At 38.3% G+C, this 22527-nt stretch overlaps 4 protein-coding genes across 7 annotated transcripts; 2 read left to right on the top strand and 2 right to left on the bottom strand.

The window, feature by feature from the left end:
- Position 1: 1 nt before the first annotated feature.
- On the top strand, positions 2–7539 carry LOC140790735 (uncharacterized). Its single transcript, XM_073140953.1, has 16 exons — positions 2–472; positions 1027–1072; positions 1163–1332; positions 1467–1584; positions 1732–1814; positions 1910–1969; positions 2198–2449; positions 3011–3107; positions 4682–4732; positions 4829–4909; positions 5202–5273; positions 5353–5415; positions 5945–6091; positions 6534–6591; positions 6805–6857; positions 7071–7539. The coding sequence occupies exons 1-16, from the start codon at positions 372–374 to the stop codon at positions 7152–7154; spliced, it is 1536 nt and encodes a 511-aa protein (XP_072997054.1). The 5' UTR covers positions 2–371; the 3' UTR covers positions 7155–7539.
- A 212-nt stretch (positions 7540–7751) lies between these two features.
- On the bottom strand, positions 7752–10333 carry LOC140790734 (uncharacterized protein C24B11.05-like). 4 transcript variants are annotated; one of them, XM_073140951.1, is made up of 10 exons: positions 9771–9894; positions 9501–9600; positions 9309–9374; positions 9136–9233; positions 9014–9051; positions 8830–8917; positions 8465–8725; positions 8330–8395; positions 7900–8104; positions 7752–7812 (listed from the first exon to the last, which is right to left on the bottom strand). In XM_073140951.1, exons 2-9 carry the CDS (start codon positions 9559–9561, stop codon positions 7949–7951), a joined length of 834 nt encoding a protein of 277 aa, XP_072997052.1. In that variant the 5' UTR covers positions 9562–9600; positions 9771–9894; the 3' UTR covers positions 7752–7812; positions 7900–7948. The 4 variants fall into 4 exon arrangements, with proteins under 4 accessions (XP_072997052.1, XP_072997051.1, XP_072997050.1 ...); XM_073140950.1 differs by having other exon boundaries at positions 9501–10331; XM_073140949.1 differs by having other exon boundaries at positions 7752–8104.
- A 2256-nt stretch (positions 10334–12589) lies between these two features.
- On the top strand, positions 12590–13068 carry LOC140790855 (cyclin-dependent protein kinase inhibitor SMR4). Its single transcript, XM_073141149.1, has one exon. It carries the CDS (start codon positions 12654–12656, stop codon positions 12867–12869), a length of 216 nt encoding a protein of 71 aa, XP_072997250.1. The 5' UTR covers positions 12590–12653; the 3' UTR covers positions 12870–13068.
- A 3991-nt stretch (positions 13069–17059) lies between these two features.
- On the bottom strand, positions 17060–21792 carry LOC140790789 (probable protein S-acyltransferase 16). The gene is made up of 7 exons (XM_073141050.1): positions 21163–21792; positions 18626–18718; positions 18441–18542; positions 18281–18358; positions 18113–18211; positions 17937–18032; positions 17060–17600 (listed from the first exon to the last, which is right to left on the bottom strand). The coding sequence occupies exons 1-7, from the start codon at positions 21433–21435 to the stop codon at positions 17493–17495; spliced, it is 849 nt and encodes a 282-aa protein (XP_072997151.1). The 5' UTR covers positions 21436–21792; the 3' UTR covers positions 17060–17492.
- Positions 21793–22527: the final 735 nt, after the last annotated feature.

Below are 22527 nucleotides of genomic sequence, written 5' to 3'. Positions count from 1 at the left end.
CACCCGTGAGGAGAAGAGCATCGCGCGCACCTATATTTGATTCGGAATAAAAGATAGCCGATTCCACAAAAAATCTAGAAATTATTTTGTTTTTTTGCACAAATAAGTAAATAATTCACCCAAAATAAAAGCAACGGAAAATTTTGTTGGCAAATTTTCTCCATACCCCGATTAAACCTTCCCCAAGAAAGCACAGCAAAATGCCAAGATGCCCCAAGCCAATCGAAATGCCTACTTATCTCTCTAAATATAAAATCGGAAAGCTTTCGTATAGCATGGTTCTCTCTCCCTAAAATCCCCTTCTCATCCTCGAAGTTGGCGACCAAATCCATCCCCTTCTCTTCTTTTATCCGGTCCTTCTTTGCTTGGGGATGGAGATCGACAAGGCTATAAGGGAGAGCACCGATGGAAGGCTTCGGACCAAGTACGAGCACGCCGTCTACGTGATCCAGAGGGCTTTTGCTCTCTACGAGTAAGAGGCTTCAGCCGCTGCTCTCTTTTGATGTTTCCTGAGTGTTGGTTTGGGTGGGATTCCGTTTCGCTGGGGTTTTCCTGGTTTTTCGGAATTTGATACGGTTTTTGTTCTTTTGCTTTGCAAATTGCAAATATTTGGGTTTTTCCCCCTCTTAGAGTTGGCAATATTCGTGCATTAGTGGGTTGGAATTAGTTGCGTCCAGATTTGTAAGCTTAGCCATGGGTTCACTTATGTTCTCTTCTTCTTCTTCTTCTTCTTCTTCTTCTTCTTCTTCTTCTTCTTTGAGAACCTTTTTGAATCATTTATGGTGATTTCTATCTTTTGGATGAGTTCGCAATGCCGTTCTTCGGAACTTTCTACAACAAGTCTTCTTTCCGATCAGCCTTACTCGACTGATTGATATTTCGTATGATACCTTGTATCTGATATGCTCCTCAAAACTATTATATGCTACTTTTGCCGGAATTAAGAGTGTCTTGGGTGTGAAAATTACGTACCATACTGGTTACTTGGTTGATTGACTTACATTCCTCGGAAATGCCTCTGAACAGGTTTGAGGAAGTTGCTTTCAGCTTTAATGGGGGAAAGGACTCAACTGTAATCATCTTCTTGTGTTTGCCTTGTTAAGTCTCAACTGACTTTATTATACAGGTTCTGACGAAAGTTACAACGATTTTGGTAATTTAGGTATTGCTGCATTTACTTCGGGCTGGATACTACTTGCACAAGGAGGATGCCACTTTTTGCAATGGGAACCAACTGGATTGCAAGCTGAACTGCCCTATACGAACTATATATTTCGAGAGCCCTTGCGCTTTTCCTGAGATAAATTCATTCACATACGACACAGCCTCTCTGTAAAAATGCTCTTATCTTTAGCTGGCTGTTTATTTTGGAATTCTAATGTCTTTTAACATGAGACATGCGTTTAAGCATTTGACTTACAATAACTCGTCTCTAATTTAATAATTTCCCTTTTCCTCCTTTCTAGTTATGGCTTGCCACTGGAAATTATTCGCTCAGACTTCAAGTCTGGTCTAGAAGCTTTACTAAAGGAAAAACCTACCAGAGCTATTTTCCTTGGCACCCGAATTGGCGATCCAAATGCGGTATGTCCTTAGCTTTATAAGAATGAGGATATGGCATTCAACCATGACAGCCATTTGTGTTCATGCTTATGATTATTTCGTAATGGTTTCTATTAGATACAAGTCTTGACATCATAGCAATTGTTGTAAATTAACATGCCAATACAGGTTGGTCAAGAACAATTTTCACCCAGTTCAATTGGTTGGCCTCCTTTTATGAGGGTAAATCCCATCTTGGATTGGTCATACAGGTATTCTTCTGATCATATAAGTGAATCTTAATTTCTATTTTTTTTTCTTTTGCTAATTTTGATACTGAAGTGAAGGTCCTAGTTTTCTCTTACAGGGATGTCTGGTCTTTTATCTTAACATGCAAGGTTAAGTACTGTAGCCTGTATGATCAAGGGTAAATTTTCTCTTTCTTTGTTTTTCAAGTGGAAGAGTTTTAATATATTTGTTTGTTTTGAAGTCATGTCTTATTGTAAGGCAATTGTGAGGTTGGCCTCAGGATATAATTAAATGGCTGAAAAGTTCCATTAAGCTGATCCTGCATGCTTCCTCTTCAGTCACTGTTGCATTTTCTTTTATTTATCTTCTACTTATATTATTGATGCAAATTTTTTTCTTTCATTAGGTACACTTCTATAGGGAGCATACATGACACAATTCCAAACACATTGTTGAGGGTTCATGATTCTTCAAGCCCAGGAAAGTTTAAACCTGCATATATGTTATTAGATGGAAGACTTGAAAGGGCTGGACGAGCAAAGAAGACATCTCCAAAATGTGAAGATAATTTTGTTCTAACCAATGGTCTAAATAATGTTGATCTGAATCAAGGTGGCTCTTGCATGGCATCAATCATCTTCGTAGGTGATGAGATTCTGTAAGTTTCTTCTCTTTCTGTGTCTTGTATTTTGACTGGTTGAACCGATCTTCCGTACTCAAGCAGGAAAAATTCTGGACTCTGTGTGCTGATTGGAACTGCTGGTCTATTTCTTGTTCTTTAGTTGTGACCATATGTTTATGATGTTCTAAGACTGTTCTTCTGTAGCTCTAAGTGTGGACATGGAGTTAGAGTTATTTTATGTTGTGGAGCATTAAAAGGCTGTTTAGGTTACTAGCCTTATTTTTTTAGTAGATTATGGGGTATCAGATTACTTGTGAATTTGTTTTGAATGTTGACAAGGATAGCTCATGTTAACTTAGCAAAAGTTCATTAATTCTATTAGTGTTTTGCTTTCTAGATTTTTGTTACAGCTTATTCTTAGCCCTTATATTAATTGATGTAACTGTTCATCTCAAGCTAAGAATTTTTTAAGAGCTGCTATAAGTAAATTATTTTGATACTAACCAACTAATACTATTATAAATATGTCAGGAGTTTACATTAGGTATTTTGCATTGAAAAGCACCGTGATACTTGTCAATGTGCATCTTTTTTCAGGTTTGGCACTGTTGAGAACAAATTAGAAATGGAATTGTGCAAGAAGCTTCATAATATCGGTTGGCAAGTCACCCACATTGCAGTTGTTCGAAATGAAGTAAGACAACTAATGAAATGAGATGTCTTAAAATCCTTGATGGTTTGGACAACATTTTTCTTTGTTTATGAACACGCAACTTTTAACGGTATTTGCGCTTATTTACCTTGTGCAACATTTTAGCTGAAAACTTTCCTTTCTCTTGTGGCGATTACAAGTATTAATTGAATGGAATGAATTAAGATTCAGTGATGTGGAATTGTGGCATAGATTCAGAATAATCATCAAATTCCTATAGGGTTGAATAAAAGAACTTTGTGTATCCAACAAAAATAATACCACATATAGAACCATTTGTTAATATTTATTATTTTCTGTTACGTGAATATCTTCATGTATCACATATAGCAGTAAGAAGCAAAGATGCCTCCTATTATACTAGACTGTCATTTGATTATGTGCTACAAAAGAAACCACATAGGACACTTGTAAAGATTAGCAATGATTTCAAAGTGTAAGGTTCTGCTGGGGGAGACAAGAACAGGCTCTGATAGTAGTTAGGATGGAGATGATGGTCGCAGTCAAGATCTGAATGGTTGCCTAAAGCAGAGTTAACTGGTTGCAAATTATTGTGGTATCTGGGAGGAGAGTAGGTATCCATTTCCAAATGATTGCCTTTGTATTCAATCCTGTCATTCCAATTGAATTGGCAGAAATTCTGCATGTTGCCATTGACTTGCCGTTACATATTTTTCCTTGTACATACTTTTATATCCCATGGTCTTTAGTCTTGCTGCGTCTATGATATGGAATTCTTTAGGTAGTGGAAATGTCTGTTTTTCCTTGGATATAGTACACACTGTGGAGAAGAAACATCATAGTATGCAACAACGATGCCCGTGCCACAAGCACGGCCCGTGCCGACCGCCGGCCGGCATGTGCCGCGGCACTTGCCGGCCGTGCCGTAAGAAAAAGAGAGAAAAATGTACCACCTTGGCCATCGCCGTCGTCGCTGGCCTTCGCCGTCGCCGCTCGCCCGAGGTCGCATCGGGTGCCCTAGCTGAGGGAGCGGAAGAAAGAGATCGAGAGAGATCGAATCCACAACTTAAATTTTAACCGATAAACTCTCTCTCTCTCTCTCTCTCTCTCTCTCTCTCTCTCTCTCTCTCTCTCTCTCTCTCTCTCTCGATCTCTCGATCTCTTTCTTCCCCTCCCTCAGCTAGGGCACCCGACGCGAGCTCGGGCAAGCGGCGACGGCGACAGTGAGCTCGACGACGAGGTCGATGGCGAAGCTATTAGGAGGGGTGCCGTGCGACACCCCTCGTGCCACGTGCCGGTACGCCGCCGGCACGGCCATCCTTGACTATGCAACCTTGGTCCCATTATATTGATGTTGTTGACTGTCTTGGGCTTTGGGAAGCCTTATTATTTTTGTAAGCCGAGTATGCAATTATGAGAAAACCTTTTGTCACTTAGGCGTGTTGAATTTGATGTAATTCTAGAATATGATATTCAGGGGATTTTGCATATTATGGTCATCATATGAGTTGGTACAAAATAGATCAGTTACTTGCTTTAGTCTTTTCAATAGCGCACCTAAAACTTATAGGTACATTGGTTTGTGTTATACACAGATTGACTCTGTGGCTGAGGAAGTTGAACGTCGTAAGTCTACTGATGACATGGTTAGGTTCTGCAATACCCATTACATTTATTTGAAACGTTCACCATCTACAGTTGTTTTGAGATCTATGTAAATTATATTAAACTCATATTTGCAGGTATTCATTTTAGGAGGACTTGGCCCTTTGCATTCAGATGTTTCAGTGGCCGGTGTTGCCAAAGCATTTGGAGTTCGTCTGGTGAGTTAAGTAAAACATTCTCTAACTAGATGTCAAGGCCAATTATTTTTACTATACTTTTCAAGTCCTTTTGTGTACAACTGTTGCTTACAACAAATAATCCGAGAGTTAACCAGATAAGGAATAATTCAGTTAAACATGTAGACGACTAATCTTAATTTATTCCTTTTATATAGTGTCATCCACCTTTCCCTTAGAGAACCTAATTGTACATCTGTATCATTTGATCTTTTGTCTGGTTCATAGACAAATATTAATATCTGAACCTTTTCTCTTTGTATTCTTTTGACAGGCTCCTGATGAAGAGTTTGAGGAGTATCTTGCACAGCTTATAGGAAACAGCTATACGGGTGACAGAAATGAGGTGTGTGTGTGTGTGTGTTTTGCAGGATTATTTTGTTCTAATAGAGTGTCGTCTGATATCTATTTTTTTCCTTTTTCAGATGGCTTTGTTACCTGAAGGTGTAACTGAGTTACTACACCACAAAATGCTACCAGTGCCGTTGGTATGTTCTTTTCTCTTTGCATGTCTTCTTCATTCTAAATGTTCTCTTCAGAAGTTGTTGAGCCGTGTGATGGGAAACCTTGCTGTCCTTATGTTTGTTTATTTTATTCATGGAAAATGAGGTTGTACTATGCATGGTATCAAAATGGAAAAGGGGGGAAAAAACCTGTGTTCCTAAATCAGATATGCATGCCTAACTACTATATAGTACAGGTAAGAATGAGAATTTTAGTGCTTGAAGATCTTGTATAATTTGAACCATGATGCCAATAATAAATTAAGAGCATGGCCATCTACTGTGAAGGTTATAACAGCAAGTACCATAATAATAATATTACTTGGCTACTTGGCACTATGAATCAGATTGTTTTTGTTCATTCCTGTTATTCCCCTACTGAATGTAAAGGATATATAATCTCATTTTTCCTCCATGTAGTGAAATTAGCAATTGCCCGGTACAGTGGTACTACTTTTATCCTTTTGTATGTGTCAAGTTATTTGCCCAAACATGCACTGACTTCTTTTTGCAGATCAAATGCAGCAATGTGATTATTCTTGCGGCAACAAATGTTCCTGAGCTGGAGACACAGTGGGATTGTCTTTTAGAATTGCCAGATACTCATTTAGTACGGATGGCTCCATTTGCATCAAAGCATCTTAGCACCATGCTTTATGATGTATATCTCTATTCTCAATTTACTATCAGAAATTTGCACGTCATTTTTTACCTTTTCTATTATATGCCCTATTCATGCATTAAGTTTCTCAAGAACTTCTGCACGAACAATTTTCATATAACATTCAAAATATTGAATAAAATTGACAATTTTGGAGGATACAAGATGTTTATATTTCTCACTTATGATAGTGAAAGCTAAGATCTGCTGTCCTGAACATCAGTTCTTGTTCACCTTCTTGAGGCTATATTGTCTCCCTTCTATACCAGAAATTCACAGTTCCTGTTAGTTGGAAGTATGTTGAAAGTTGAAATGTCATTTCGTCTTCCTAAGGAAGATACTCTGCAAATTTTATTCAAAATAAAATATACCGGTTCTTAGTAAGTTATTTTTAATCTTGGCTTCTAAAAAGGTTGTGTACAATCTACTTGATGTGGTGCAGGCTGAAACTGCTCGAGTGATTTCAAAACTGTGCATGGATTTTCCAGACATATGCATAGGTAGGCATTTGTTATTGTGAAAAAAAAGGAAAGGCCTTGTTGTAGTAGAATCAAAGAGAGATTATTACTTTATTCTACTTTCTGGTATGAATACAGGATAGGCAAGAACTTTCTTCTGAGAAAATATAGTATTGGCAAGAAGTTGGTTTCGTTCATTAAAATCTGTCCATAGATGATCTTTGGTGTTGATATTATTTCTTTTGCAACATGCAGGGTGTCATCGTAAATCTAGAATTGGGCCTTTTATAATAAGTTTTACGGGGAAGGTACATCTTCCAAACTATTTCATAAAACTAAGAAGCAATGTTCGTATTATAGCTTTGATCATCCCATCCCCTTTATCCTTAGCCATCTCCTACTTCTTGGTACCAGCAATGCCTCTGGAAACAATGACAGTGTTTTTTTCTCAGTTATCAGTAAATTAATTGTTAATTAAGAAGAGATTGCTGATGATCACCTTTACATGATATTTGTTACAGGATAAATCGAGAGTGGAATTAGCTGCGGAGAGGCTTTCCCGCTCTTTCCACGAAGGAGCATTCTCAGAAGCTGAGAGTGGCTAATATGCCATCTAGTTTGCTGAAATTTTGCTGACTGAAGTCCTGAGCCCTCCACAACTGGGAGGGTGGATTCAAAGCCGGCAACTCCAGGGCCAGTAATTGGAATAAAGCTGCTCCTTTCGAAGCTGCCTGCCAAATTGGCCATATGTTTCTGAAGAAAGAATATTCTTTGATTATCGAAAAAGAACAAAGTTGCTGAGGAGAGTATTATGTAGTAAAATTTATGGACGAAATTCTAAGCTGGTTCACCAGTCATATATTACTACATACAGTTATTAGGGAAAGGAGGCCTGTAATCAAATATTGTGGTCAATTAAATGTAATTACTTACAGATTCCAAGACATCAGCTCCTTTTTGCCGATTTGAAATATTGTTGCCATTTTGATCTTTCTAGTGTTGATTTGCCCTCGTTTCTTCCTACCGCATTGGCGTGATTGATGCATTAAATTTCTTTACACTTGTATATTATTGTGATTAGAAGGTCTCCTTCCATTTCTTTTTTACCTTCATTACAGTGTTTAACTGTTCACAGAAACGAAAAGAACATACTAATACTATTGAAGAACATTTCGGTAATAAGCTTTTCAAAACCAACATGATGATCATACATATGAGCTTTCAGATTGCAAGCACCCCCAGCCTTGTCGCTGTCGACTCTTACTGCCAAGGATTGAAATAAATTATTACACCTATGAACAAATGAAAACTAAGCTGAAGTATATATGGATATATTACAATTGACTATACTTTCATTCTCCAAGTTCTACTTTCTCCTAGGAAGTAAACGCGTTGAATCCTAAGCAGCAACTGGAGTCTTTATTGCAACCTTGCCAGAGTAATATACATCCTCTGGCTTCCCATCCTTCTCCCAGAGCTCTGGCAGTGCTTCCCTGATGTTGTGGATGCTCTCAAGTGCATGGTCTGCATCCTTAACTCTCTGAGACTTGCCCACCTGGAGATTGACACACCAACGAAACTACTTACTCATCGATTTAAAAACATCTACAAAAAAACGATTTTTAATTTTTTTTGGGGAAAGAACAGCTACATCAGAGATGTCAAAAAAGCTAAAATACAAGTACTTGTGAGATGAAACATATTGGTCGGATAAACATAGCCTAAAGAAACAGTGGCAACATGCTTAGAATTCATGGGGTTGTTGAGATAGCGGACTTACAAGAACAGTATGAAGACCAATTCTTTTGCCTGCCTGGATGTTGCGAGCGCTGTCATCGAAGAAAATCTAGGCAGAAAAAATTACATCAAGCAGGGAATGATCCAAAGACATAGTAACCTAAACATTTTATCTTACTGCTCTCTGAGGGGTGATATTGGCAATCTTGAGAGCCTTCTGCATGGCATGTTCAGATGGTTTGCAGAGAATTGGAGTCTGCGGAAGTTCGACGCCACTGACTGGCTGAGATGAATACTCAATGATGTCAAATATATCAGAGTCAGTAGCTTCCATGGGTGGATTCAAAGTCTCAAAGCGTATAATCCCTTCAAAACAATCTTCAAGGCCAAGTCTACTAAGCACTTTGACAGCATGAATCCTATCTGCATTGGTGAATATCTATTTCACATGGAAAATTAAAAAGGAAATAATCAGCAATACCGATCTGGTAGCAGACTGAATTTAAAGCATTTATTCTTGCAAACTTCTTCAAGAAAAATTACTAGTTTGCGAACAGGGAGGCTCAGTAGCAGATGTCTAAGAATTGGATCAGGCTTTAGCTTATTATAAGGTAATCTTCCATGAACAAAACTGCAAAACACCAAAAATAGAGTTATTAGTCCTATATTTCTTGTAAGAATTATGTGAGAAGTAATTATATTGGTGGAAGTATAAAAATCATAGAACCTGTGATACTCATCATAATCAAATGTATAGCCAATGGCCTGTAAAAATGGAGCCATTCGACCACGTAAATAAGTATAAGATTAAAACTTTCAGGTTGGTAGTATATTTCTTTGTATAATTACCCTGAGACCAGCCATAGTTGTCCCATAATTCTTGTATAGCAAATTGCACATGCTTGAGATCTTACTCTCCTCAACTCCAAGCTTCTGAATCATATAATCTGAATACAGTAATAACTATATATCATCTTGAAGCATTTGATAATGACAATGATGAATAATGAAATAGTACTAACCTCCAATATTATTGAGGCACTCATTTGATATGCCGATACTCGAAGGATACAAGGTGTCATCAAGATCTATCAAACGTTTGAAAACAAGATTAGTTCCAATTGCTGAGATCGGTGTTAAAATCTTAAGCTCATAAATTATTATTATTTTTATTTAAAAAAAAAAGAGAGAGAAAAGAATGCTAGTCTTCGTACCAAAGAGGAGGACATCAAATTTAGACCTCTGTTGCTCAACATATGTGCCTTCATATGCCATTCTGATATGCTAACCCTTCTTCAATGAGCTATTGTGTCACTATGGGAGATATATTTGGAAGATAATAAGATTTGATTTCCCAATTTCATATCTGAAACCAAACTAACTTACAAGACTCAACACTCTAACGTTCTTAAGAGAATCAAGTTCGAGTTTTGAGAAATATCTAATGGGTTCTTATCAAACAGCTACAAGCTTAAGGAGCATACCAAAACAAATTCCTTTAGATCTTTCTTCAAAGAATTAGATATAGAGAGGAAACGGGGAAGAAGAAAGTTGGGAGTTTGCTGAAGAATAGAGAGTTGGAAAATGGAGGTGGAGAGTGGGAGGGGGTGGAAGAGAGTGGGAAGGAGGGAGTTTAAATAGGCAATTAAGGCAGCAACAAAAGTTCATTGCCTTACTCCACGTGCATCCCATGGCGGAGCGAATCCAAAAACATTAGACAATTAAACTGGAACTTCCAAGGCTCGGATAGTGACTGAATTTTTCTAATACTTTTGCATCAAAAAAGGGGGGAAAAAAACAAGTTCGAAGAAATCCTCTGTTTCTAATCATGGCCAGGATGCAATCTATGTCGGGGTGCACACAGTTTTGAGCAAGAGATTAGCACATATATACTTCTGGCAATCAAACCCAGGGTTCTAGAGATAAATAATTCTTCTAATGCAATCACTATTTAAACTATTTCCTAAATCGTTGTCTACCACTATGCTGAAAAATCACCAGAAAAATAATAATTAGAAAATCGCTCTAAAATTCAGTGAGTCTATGTGTCATACAAAAAAGTTTAAAAAAGGATATATAGAACATAATAATAATTCAGAGAATTATGACTAATAATAATAATAATAATAATAAAGTAGGGTTCTAACTTCATCTTGTAAAAGTAGCATTTTGACAAATCTTAGGACTGCTCATTATTTAGGACACATTGTATATAACTCAGTGGAGTTGGTGGTATGTCAAAAGAACACCCATCATGGAACTCTTCTCTGGATTTTGGCACCACATCCACATTGCATTTCCACTGTTTTGTTTTGCTCCAAACAACATGTGATTCATAGTAGCAGTACTTGTCTTTATTTGGGTTACAACCCAAACATTACCACCATCCATTAATGGGATGGATGGTTTTGCTTTGCTTTTTCACTTTGAGTAGGCTCAATTGAGTTCCAGCTTTTTGCTGCCAATGGAGAAGTGTCTTAGTGGTTGACAGCCTATCCATTCTAAAAAGGAGTTCGTCAGTGAGATTAGGTGCTTTTGAGGCATAATTAGATGTCAATTTTGATATTAGTTACTTGCTTAGATTGGTGAAATTATTAGTAGGGTTAAGATAGCAACTTAGTATGCAAGGTCTTCCAACTTATCTCTCTTAGTGGCCAACCTGTGGACAGCTAGATACCATCTCCTATTCTGCCACTTGAAACAGAGAGACTGGTATATTCTTTTAAAGAAAGTTACTTAGTTACACCATCAATTTTACATAAGAAAAAGATGAGATAGGACAACAACTTTAACATAAGTCTATCATTTGTCTGATTTCTATCCGACGACAATAGAGCAAATTATCAAGCACAAGCACCTCATATATGATAAGATATGGACTATGGAGGGGTAAGGTGACAATCTTAGAAACAAGTCTTCTTCTTTTTTCACTTGGTCAACTACGACAACACTATAAATTAGAATAGTAAAAGTCTTCGGAGAGCAAAGCTCAACAGCAGAGTAAGCTCAAGCAAGAACACAGGCTCACAAGAGACAGAGTCGATGGCGATAACACAGACCTACTGAACCAAACAGTAAAACCATGTGTAAAACGAAAAACAAAAGAAAATAGATCTGCAGGTGAAAGAGGGTTTGAGGATGGTGGAGTGGATTCTATGTACATGTGAGCGTACACATACCTAGATGAAACAAATCAGAGAAAGAAAAGTCTATGACAGTGGAGCACAAACACACATGTGGAAGCATGGAGAGAAGAATGGGAGGGGAGGAAGGTGACGGCGTAAGGGGGGGAGAGGCATGATGAAAGCTGAGAGGGAACACCGTGGAGAGGAGACTGGGCGGTGGAACAGGTGAAGCTAGAGGAGGAAGGAGGAGGTGAAGAGCCCACGTTGGCCATTTAGTTAGAGGAGAGAGGGGAAGAGCCGGCGGCGGCGTGGGGGCAGGGAAGGCTCCAAATCTACATAAAATAGCTAAGAATAATGCCATTAATGCGTAAAACAATTGCAATCTGCCAAGGTTGGGCCGGGTTGGAATTGTGCCCATAGATAAGGTCTTATCTGAGTCGGATTGGGCATAGAATGGACTTATCCAAGTTATTAGGCCGATGGACCACGAGCCCACGTTACTGTTTAGTTATAGTGTTATAGGGGCTTGCAGTAATGGCCCATATTTATTCCTAGGGACCCAGGTCAACGTATGCCGTCATATCGATACACCCGGATCCAATGAATACGGTACAACGGGCCCCACCAAAGTGGAATCCAAGGCCTGCAACAAAATCCCACGTGTCGTTAAGATACGATGCCGACATCTCCCCGTCTCTCCGCCGTACACCTGTCAATCTTCCCGTCCACCAATCCCCGACCTCCCATTACCGAATCCTAAGAGATATACTCAAACCTGCCTCTTTACTCTTTTCAAAGTTATAGTTTTTTTTTTAAAAAGAAAAAAAGATAATATCTTTTTTGCAAAAAACTACCTATATTTTTTTATTATAATGTTAAAACCCTCATTGATATTTCGTATCTATAGATCAATGATCTTTCTCCAGTATATTTGTAATACAGGTTGTCATGTGCAAAAATTACGACAAAAGAATAAAAAGAGTTTTAAATCCAGAAGCCTCTCGAACCTTTCCCGCTCTTTTCCACGCGCTTCCCGCGCTCCCTCCCAATTCTTTGATAAGCACCACGGTGCTGCCACGTCAACAAGGTTGGCAATCTTCCACCGCACGATGCACCGACGTACCTTCTCGTATAAGCCAAGAATCTACCTATAAGACTCGACTCCTCTCCTCTCTTCCCTCCTATTCCCCATTTGAAAAAGAAAATAGAAATCTTCGCGTTCTAATCTCGGGTAAGATCTAGATGGAGAGGAGAGAGAAGGAGATGGAAGGGTGGGAGACGCCGAAGAGAACGGAGTGCCGGATTCCAGCAGTGTTCCCGTGTCCGCCGCCGCCAAAGAAGAAGGCGGCGGCAGCGGCGTTTGGGAAACGGAGGGATCCGCCGAAGAACGGCTACTTCCAGCCGCCGGATCTGGAGGCTTTGTTCGCGTTGGCTCCGAGGAGAGAAGCGTGCGCTTGAGATTTGATGGCAAAGCGAAAGGAGGTAGCCGTGTGGTGTTCTTTGTAGATATCTCCCCTGTTGTACTCATATATATTGGTAGTGAAGAGTTAGTGATTAGGGTTTAGGTGTTAGGGGTTTAAGACTGGAGTTTTGATCTAAAATATTTGTTGATCTCTTGTTTTCGCAATAGTAGAAATGGCATTGCTTATTTCGTTCATCGTGTTCTTCTTCTCTCTTCTTGCGTCGATTAATTTGGATATTTATTCTGAGGGCATTTATGTTTGTATTTGTAAATGTTTCATCATCATCTTCTTCTTCCAGAATCGATCTGGTAGGGATAACAAATTCGTCGAACAAATAATAACTACAATTCTTAATGAATCATATAAACATTCTTAATAATCTATCCTTCTGATTACTCGGACTAGGTAGGTTTGATGATAAAATCAACCACCTATTGGAAAGATGCGATCGGGCAGTTATTTAAAATTAGATGAGTTGTCCCAAGAAGATGGATATAATTTGAGAGCAACTTTATTTTGATACGATACGATCCGATCCGATTTTAATTTTTATAGAAGGCTTTATCTGGTATGGGGCATATAACTTTATCGCTCAGATATTTGTCTTATTTCAAATGGCATTTGGCCCAGTATCTAAAACCCATTAAAGAAAGGCCCAGTTATGGGCTGGATACAACTTCTCTGACATTGTCTCGTGGCAGTCCTAGGTCCACTTGCCTGGTCTTGGACTGTAGATAAGGTTGCTGGGCTGGGCTTCAGGATAAGATACCTTTGTTTTCAAATTTCAAGTTTGAATTAATTCTACAGTTGAATAAAATTATTATTTGGTATTACTAAATCATCCTCAACGAATATATCTTTATTTAATAGAAGCATAATTATTTAAGTTATTTTATTATTCGTTTTAATCTCTCTCTCTCTCTCTCTCTCTCTCTCTCTCTCTCTCTATATATATATATAGAGAGAGAGAGAGAGAGCATAGGATACTCTATGCATCAAATCATTATTCTGACACAGATATATCCTTTAGAATTGAGGTGTTTTTCGAAGTTGGAATATATGCCTAATTTATGCTGGACATCTGAGCTGATCTGAATGCACTTCTAGTAGGTCAAATGGGGTGCTCTTCTCCATGCTTATATATATATATATATATATATATATATATATATATATATATAATCCATTCTTCTACATGAGCATATACAAATCTTTGACTGGTCCACCCATCCAAGCACAAGCTATGTCGGTATCTTTATATGCTCTCAAGTCTCAAGTCTCAAGTAGATAGTTCAAATAGGAGGTTGCCCATTGCTGCTCTTATGAAGCTTATCCCATGCACATGGCAGACAGTAGACTCTGATGATTGCACATGATACTGGTATGAATGCATGAATTCTTTTTTCCCCTTAGCTTTTGGTGAGAGAAAGGATCTCATCCTGCTCCAATGTATGACCTTAATGTACTTTAATTAAGAGAGGCAGTTATAGGTTCTATTATACTACTCGGCCTTCAACTTACTCTTAATTGTCTACCATATAACACCCTCTAACAAAGAAACAAAGTTCTTTTAAATATAATAAGTTGCTACCGTTGAGAGTTCATCACTATTTCTTTCTTCTTAGAATAAAAAATATTTTATTGTTTTGTAAATTATAACGGTGATGTTAGGTAACAGTCGATTGTTTACTGATCAGTTTTAACCATGATTTATTTATAAAATATCTTAAATAATTTGGATAATAACGAAGGTGGCGACAATAAGTAATGGGCCTCCGAAAGATGACTCGTTTGGTGACCCTTCGTGTGGGCGTGCTAACGTTGTCGTGGCTTCGGTGCGAGGTCGGTGTGGGTGGTCACAGGTCTTGTCGGCGGCTAGTGACTAGTCCCCGATCCCATCCCATGGTCATCCATCGGTTCCTATTTCCACCTCCACCACAACGACATATTCCATGTGCGTTTGACTCACATCCGAAGCCAAAGGATGTTTTAGCATATTACACCCTCCGTTTCCGCATTATCTTAGATAAACCCAGTCGACTTGTAACTAGGTTTATTTATTTATTTATTTATTTATTTATTATAGAGTATCTCAGCCTCGTCTCGTTTTTATTTATGACCAATATCCTCGCCATATTTTGGTTTCTTCCACTAGAATAATCTTTAATAATTCAAAACGAAGAATACAAGTCTAGGTGGCGATAACAAAAGCCAATTCGAGCGAATTAATTATCAATTTTGTCCTCTAAAATATTTTCAAAATCTACCGTGTAATTCTTGGGTTGTTTAGTTGTCCAACTAGACGATTTCACAAATTTGGATCACTCGTTAACATCTAATCCGATCTAACAGCTCTCGGGTCCCTTGTCGGACTTTGAGCTGGATTCGAGTAGTTATCCACGAGCACAGAAATGGACGGCTCTCCTCTATTTGATGGGGGGTGAGATAGAGACTCCATCTTTTGTCGCTCAACACGACAGCAATCACGTCTCAATTTTCTCAACTCTTTTAACAAAAGCTTTGCAAATATTATCATGGAATAATAGTGGAAAATTATTTATATGCATTTGAGTATGTGGGTGCAAAATTCTTTCCTGGGAATTATGCATTCAAAACCCTCCACATAAATATAATAATAATAATCCACAGGAGGTGGGGGGCTCCTCCTGACATCAGTCTCGGGAACAGGTTGCATTAAAAGTAGGGACAGGGAGTGATTTTGATTTCCCATCATGCAAAAATTAAAATCAATTGGATAGTTGGGCTTTTCGAGCTTCGACAGGAGGGGGGCCCATCTGATGCCCACTTCCCACCTCTCTCCCCCCCCCATCTTCTATAAATATTTATCCAAAACCCCCTCTCTCTCTCCCCAAAACCACACATTTCTTTTATATATAACTCCACCCCGGCAAGTAAGAGACGAGTTGGAGAGAGGGATTGGTATACAAGAGAGAGAGAGAGAGAGAGAGGAACATGGAGCTTTACTTGGATGAGCAGTGGAAGCTCTCGAAGAAGGGAAGCAGGAATGGGAGCAGAAGGGGAATAGTAGGAGAAGGAGGGCCTTTTTTGAGAAATTCAATGAGCCTAAAAGAAGGGCGAGAGAGGAGGGGGAGGGGGAGCAGTAGTAGTAGTACGACTCGGTCGTTCTCGAGCCGGTGCGCGAGCCTGGTCAAGGAGCAGCGAGCCAGGTTTTATATCGTGCGCCGCTGTGTCACGATGCTCATTTGTTGGCGAGATTACCCTTAAAAAGAGTTCTCGTCTCCTCTTTCTCCCTCTTCCCTTATGAGATGGGCCTTCTTTGCCATCCAAGGAGGAAGAGAGGTTGATGATGATAACTAAAAGAAAAGTTTGTTTAGGAGAGTAGATTAGATTATTTTTGTTTTTTAAATTTGTGTTGGCTTTTGTTAGGTGTATATATACTTTTTTTCTTATTATTATTGATATGTTTGTTTGAGAAATTTTGGGTCTAGAAATGGATTTGGAATTGCAATGTTAATGGAAACATTTCCCTTTTTTTTTTTTGCTTTGTATTATTGTATGTCTAGTCCATGACTATGACATATCGTCTGCACAATTCCGGTGGATAAAGACAAGATTGTTTTTCTTCTTCTTCTTCTTCTTCGTTTGAGCTTGGGAAATGCACTGCAATAAAGGGGTTGGATGTAATAGGAGCTATGAAGGTTAAACAACTCTAGGGTGTGGACCAATGTGTCTATATGCCAAACATCATCATGATGTGATGATAGAACTACCCATTGGATTGGATTACAATTTACTACTGCATACCTTCGGCATTGGACCATGTGTTGCAGGCAGGTATACAACTAAATTATATACATTTCATCTGAAGCATCTCTTGTGATTATGCCAATCCAAATTGTAATCAGCCAAGAATAACAAACTTGTTGCATGTGAAAAGAATACAAATTTCAACGAATTTCCTTATAAGTGCATATGATCATACAACAATACCATCTGTGTATGAATTATCCATGATCTAAGAATGTAGTGAAGTAATACCTCTTTATTCATCTTTCGATGAAACCGAGTTAACATATTGCTCACAATTTGTTCAGGGATGTCCTCACAAACCGACCCAATTCTTCCAAAAAGAACAGAAAGAATTAAAAACTAAACAGAAAGAAATAGGGAGAGAGAATGGCCTCACAAATAGCACATTAAAGATTAAGCAAACTTTGTTCTCCTTGTGCTTACTTTTTATGTCCCTGTCCTCTGTTAAAGGGGATGAAAGGTGGTGAATTTATGACCTCCAAACACATTACACATCACTTGAAGACGGCTTATAATTGAACTACCATCACATTATGCATTTTACATCAGTTTCATTCATACAAATCCAAATGGGATTTCTCTAGGCCGATATCATTCAACTCATTTTACCTTGTTCACTGTGATGTGTCAACCTCGGAGTGCTACCAATCAGATCGCTTACATTTAAAGCCCCCTATCAGACTGTTTGATAAGCTTTCTTTAACTCCTTGGTTGCAAGAAAAAAACAGGGCAAATCTTAGAATGGTTGGGTGGGACAGTTCTCCTACTTTGCTGTTTACCATCTTCTGCTAACCAACTACTCTGAATGTATACCATCTGATAAAGCTCAAGGTTGTGTTGATAGTGGGATGTCATATGAAGTGCGAAAGCGGAGACCCGAGCCTATGTCCTTCTGCATAGGGCAGATCCAACAGAGTATATTGGGTCCCAGCACCTGTATGAAGAATAGGATTAAGATCAGCTGACATTTAAATGAGAATCCAATTAGGTAGTATCCATTTGTTCATTTTCTGTTTCAATTTTATCAGCTCCACTCTGACTATCCTTTTAACTATTTAAGTAGCGGTATACTGAGAAGAGGATGGAGAAAGACAACATTGAAGTTCACCTTGAGAACCAGTGTTATACTAACAAGGGATAATCATTCGCTTTATTGCCTTGTAGGACATTAATTGCAACTATTGGGATAATAAAAGTGTCTGTGAAGGTTTTGTCAAACATATATAAGGTGGGGGAGGGGAGAGAGAAAGAGAGAGATCGATGCTCTTACTGAAACAAGGTTCTCGTACACTCCAAGGTCATATGGATGTCGATAGATACTTCCTTCTTTTTCTGCCAACCACATTGCTCTCACTCCTTCATGATACTGCAATGCATTAACAAGAGAACACATTGTACAATTTTATTCATTCAAGCCCTTAATAGAAATATTAAAATTTTTGAAACCTCGATAGTTGTCTTGTTCTGGAAGATAAGGTAAATATGCCATCCTAGAAGGATGATTAATGCCAACATTAATGGAAACAGCAGAACCCCACAGATGATCTGTCAAAGTTAAATTGTCTGTCAAAATCAATGTCAATATCTAAGAAATGATATACCAAAGTTACTTACAACTGATGTTCTAGAAGAATCACCACTTGGTTGTTGGTCTTTCAGGGCATTCTCAGCAGCACTTCCCATAAACAAAACCTGAAACATTATGGTAAAATATTTTCTAATTTCCTATCATGATAAGCCTCCAATCATTAGTTAAAGAGAGAAATAACTGTACCATTGCGTGGATGCATGCAATCACAGCATATAACAGAAAAACAAGGAAGACCTTATAATTTTCATGCCCAACACAATTGTTTATCCACACACAATGATGATCCTGCAACAAACACGCATCACAACAGAAATATAACCATTTGTAAAATAGTAAACAGAATAAGCCTGCAGAAAATTTGTCGGTACCATTCTCAAAACACATCTTTTGCAGACACGACAATGATGCGCACGTGGTGGCTTATAGTGGGAACACTTCTGGCAGTATCTCAAGTTGCCACCCTGCACAAGTACCATATAAGTACAAAACCATCTGGACCGGATTCATGAAAAACTGCTGACTTCTAATAGAGTTCTTTCGTAAAAGTTTCATGATGCCTTTTTAGACATCTTGCATGTAAAGATCTTCCATTTATCAATTAAAAATACATTGAAACAAAATTCCTCACAAAAATACAGGTGTTATAATCTCTATGATAATTAAGATTGGCGTTTTTTCTTAAAATTATACTCCCCATCTTCATGATGTCAAATCCTCACTTTCCTGTACTTTATTATCAAGCATTTACATTTTCTCATTTGCACAATGCTAAAGTCATCTTTTGTTTGATCTAGTCCTTTTATTCTGGTTGTGAAATTATAGGAGCTTGATTTGCACTTCTTCTTTTACTTACCATGACTTGCACTCATTTTGAAAGAGAACATCTTTTGGACAACAAAATAAATTAAAAAAACGAACTTATCCAATAGCTATTATTAGATAGAATGGCTCGTCAGCCTAATGAAAGGTCCTCCATAACAAGGAGAATTTGGTGTTCATCTAGGTGATGAACTTGCAATATGTACAGATTTTCTTACACAAACCCTTATGTCCAAACTAATCAGAATCCTTTGCACCACTTGTAAATGTCTTGCTTATGTTCTATGTTAACAAAGGATTATCATAGATTCATATCAACTCATATCAACTCATATATTTTCATCGTTCACGAATCATCATATCAACTCATATCTTTTGTAAGTTCTCATTCTGTTCACTGATGAACAATGACTTACAAGTGTTATGTTTCCAATTAAGGTCTTCGTCTTCGGTCACCTTTGTTCTTACCAAAAGAGAGACTTATTCTAGTGTCTTGAGACAGTTGTATGGGCATAGGAAATGTGGAAGCACTATCAACAATATCCAACACTATCTTGGTTCTAACTTTTCTAAGGCTTGTTAAAGTATCGACTAATATGTCTGCAGATGAGTATCCACATTAATACAAAATGCCATGTTGCAATGTATAAGAGCAATATGACACAATGAAAAATGGCCATTACTATCATAGTAGGGCTAGTAGTTGTATGGCATGGCATGGACCTCGTGCATGCCTTTTAAGAGAAAATGATTTGAAGTTTAAACTCAAAACTTTAAAAGCATGAGGATTGTGAAATGGGTTGTGTACAGGTTTACAAAAGCATCAAATTCATAAAGTAGAGGTAGAGGAGAAAGAGAAAGGAATTGAAGAAGGAAAGGGAAAATTAAAGTTTAATGACATTAAAGCATGCTACCCTCTCTTTTCTAAATATATAATTCATTTTGGTCCCCGTTTTGGTATCTTGTCAACACAACGAAGACACAAAGCTACATAAAGATTTTACCAAAAGGTAAACGAAAAGCCATTCCTGGAGAAATGACAGAAACAACAGCAAGAGTGTTTCTTATGTGTTTTATTCAGTTGAAACATGTTGGTGGTGTATAACAGATACTGATCTTGTAGAATTAGAGAAATTTCAGCTATCTTGGCTCCTATTCAAGATGTCGCAGGAATGGGTATAAAGAGTGCATTAAGCATCATATAAAGTAGGCAACTAGCCATTCTTTCTCCTTGAAAAATGCAAATATTTATGGCTGGGAAAACTTTCCCTGCACATGGCCACACATGCTTGATCTTTCCCCCAATAACTTCTTGTCCGTTACTTTGCAACTCTCAGCAGTTAAAACATGATTACTAAGTTTCAGAATATTGGTACTTCATATGAGGTGAAAAAAAAAAAAAAGTGATGGCAGCGAAAGAAAAACATGTTCAGGGAAAATGGAAATTCAAAAGTAAGTTCAAATTCAAAAAGATAGCATAAACTATGTCCACCCAGCGTGCCAAGTCTGGTAACTCATATCACCAAGATAGGTACTTTTACAATTTAAAGAACTTCAAGGCTCAGAAAAACATATGGACAAACTCTTTGCAGACCTTCTTAATCTAATCTAGTGGTTATTGCTGAGGATATCAAACTACAAGGTGTATGTCAACAAAGAAGAATATCAAGAGATCAAGCGCTATACCATATAATCCTCTGACATCAAATAGATCCATCGTACTTGCTAAAGAGACTGGTCTAGCTTCTGGGTGAAACTGTAATTAATATCTTTGCCATCGGTTGCCATAAAATGCATTCAAATTTACAAGAACATGGCACCATTCACACCACTTTCAGACTGGCCAAATTACAGAGGCAACCAACAAAACCAAGTCTGTTCACAAATGTGAGAAAGCAAAACAATTCTTTTTACCAAATCAGGCACAGAATGCTTATATTAACCCCTTATTTGGCATCAACTTTATACCTCATTGGACGCTAATCTAAAAATCCATCTTGAATAAGATTAAAATTTGACAAACAAAAATAGCCTATCAACATCAAATATTAAGAATTCCAAACACTAAATTCACCACGAGCAATACCTTCCTCTTGATCTCATGGACTGCGTTCTCCTGGTCCTCCACGTCGGGGGCGAAGGAGACGGGGACGCGGCCCGGATCCTTCAACACGGCCATACCATAGGTGACAACGCACACAACGGCAACCACCGTGAAGGCTACCGCGTTGGCTAACCCTGCCGCCGTGCTGAGCCCAAACCACGACTCGATCACCACGAAGACCGTCGTGTAGTAGACGTACCCGATCGCGAAGAGCACGGTTAGGATCGGCAGCGTCACGTAGCCCGGGCGGTTCATCCCCGACCCCTACCCCTAGATCTCAGCGCCCAATTCGATCGTTCTCGGAGCTAGGGTTTTCGTCGGAAAGAAGAAAAGTTGGGTGGGTACGTGGGGCATAAGAGGTTGGTGGAGGGGCATTTCAGGTAATAGCCACCCCCCCAGTGCCAGGTGGCGGAGGCGGCCGGCGGCCGTCGTCGTATCCACTTTTAAGAACTCCCCCAGAAGAGGGCGGAGGAAGGAGAGGAGAAGAAGGATTGCTTGCAAGGTGGGACTTTGGAGTGGCAGCAACACACGAGAAGGCGTTACAACGTAACCAAAACTTAACTCCTCTCTTCTTCTACTACATCTTAAGTTCTAAGTTCACAGTTTTATTCTAAACATAAAATGGTAAAACTTATATATATATATATATATAATTATTCTACATTTTAATTTAATATTTTTCTAGTTTATCTAATAAACTAGAGAAATCAGCGAATTGATAAGAGAAATACAAATAAAATCTTTTCACCGGAAGGTCAGTTGGATCAAATACTCGAAATATCATTTGAATTGGACACTGTTGAGGATATGATTTTAAAAGAATCTAATAAACAAAAGGGAAAATGCAGTAGATCTGACTTTCTACCTATTAGATTGTTTGACCATGCATCTAGAATGGTTGACTTTGAAGCATCTAGAATGGTTCTTTGATTCCTCGCCTTTCAATAACTTTTGCTCGGGGTGCTCTAGTCTTAAAGGGTCTGATAGAGCTTTCAAATATGGGGGTGACTTCATTAAAGCTATTAACGCATCGGATGATTTGGACACCAGCTGGGTGATGATTCTAAACGTGGTCAAAGAATGCAGACAGGAGGATGAACAAAATTCCTGATATCAAAATATCACACCAAGATTTCATAGACCTTAATCCTTCAAAACAATAGCTATTCAGTATGAATTATGAAAAGTATATCCCCTTTAAAATCAAACAGGAAGCATAAGAAAAGGAAATTTAATGTAGCTCTGCAATAAAATTTACTTCTGTTATGCAGAAGTTAGAAGTCAAAATGTATCACTTAAGACGTTATAAGAACAATACTACAAAAATCGAAATTCTTGTACTATAAT

Source organism: Typha latifolia, chromosome 6, assembly GCF_019914945.1.
Source record: "Typha latifolia isolate L0001 chromosome 6, TyphaL0001v2, whole genome shotgun sequence".
Lineage (NCBI taxonomy): Eukaryota > Viridiplantae > Streptophyta > Magnoliopsida > Poales > Typhaceae > Typha > Typha latifolia.
Note: the sequence above shows the minus strand (reverse complement) of the source record. Positions and strands in the feature narration are given on the sequence as shown.

Coding starts and splice junctions, on each gene's coding strand:
- LOC140790734 (XM_073140948.1), bottom strand. CDS start 9,561: ATGGCATATGAAGGCACATATGTTGAGCAACAGAGGTCTAAATTTGAT. Junction 9,234..9,308: donor GTGCCTCAATAATATTGGAG/GTTAGTACTATT, acceptor TACTGTATTCAG/ATTATATGATTCAGAAGCTT. Junction 9,052..9,135: donor CAACTATGGCTGGTCTCAGG/GTAATTATACAA, acceptor CCATTTTTACAG/GCCATTGGCTATACATTTGA.
- LOC140790735 (XM_073140953.1), top strand. CDS start 372: ATGGAGATCGACAAGGCTATAAGGGAGAGCACCGATGGAAGGCTTCGG. Junction 1,333..1,466: donor ACATACGACACAGCCTCTCT/GTAAAAATGCTC, acceptor CCTCCTTTCTAG/TTATGGCTTGCCACTGGAAA. Junction 4,733..4,828: donor GTAAGTCTACTGATGACATG/GTTAGGTTCTGC, acceptor TCATATTTGCAG/GTATTCATTTTAGGAGGACT.
- LOC140790789 (XM_073141050.1), bottom strand. CDS start 21,435: ATGAACCGCCCGGGCTACGTGACGCTGCCGATCCTAACCGTGCTCTTC. Junction 18,212..18,280: donor ATTCTTCTAGAACATCAGTT/GTAAGTAACTTT, acceptor TAACTTTGACAG/ATCATCTGTGGGGTTCTGCT. Junction 18,033..18,112: donor AGAACAAGACAACTATCGAG/GTTTCAAAAATT, acceptor AATGCATTGCAG/TATCATGAAGGAGTGAGAGC.
- LOC140790855 (XM_073141149.1), top strand. CDS start 12,654: ATGGAGAGGAGAGAGAAGGAGATGGAAGGGTGGGAGACGCCGAAGAGA.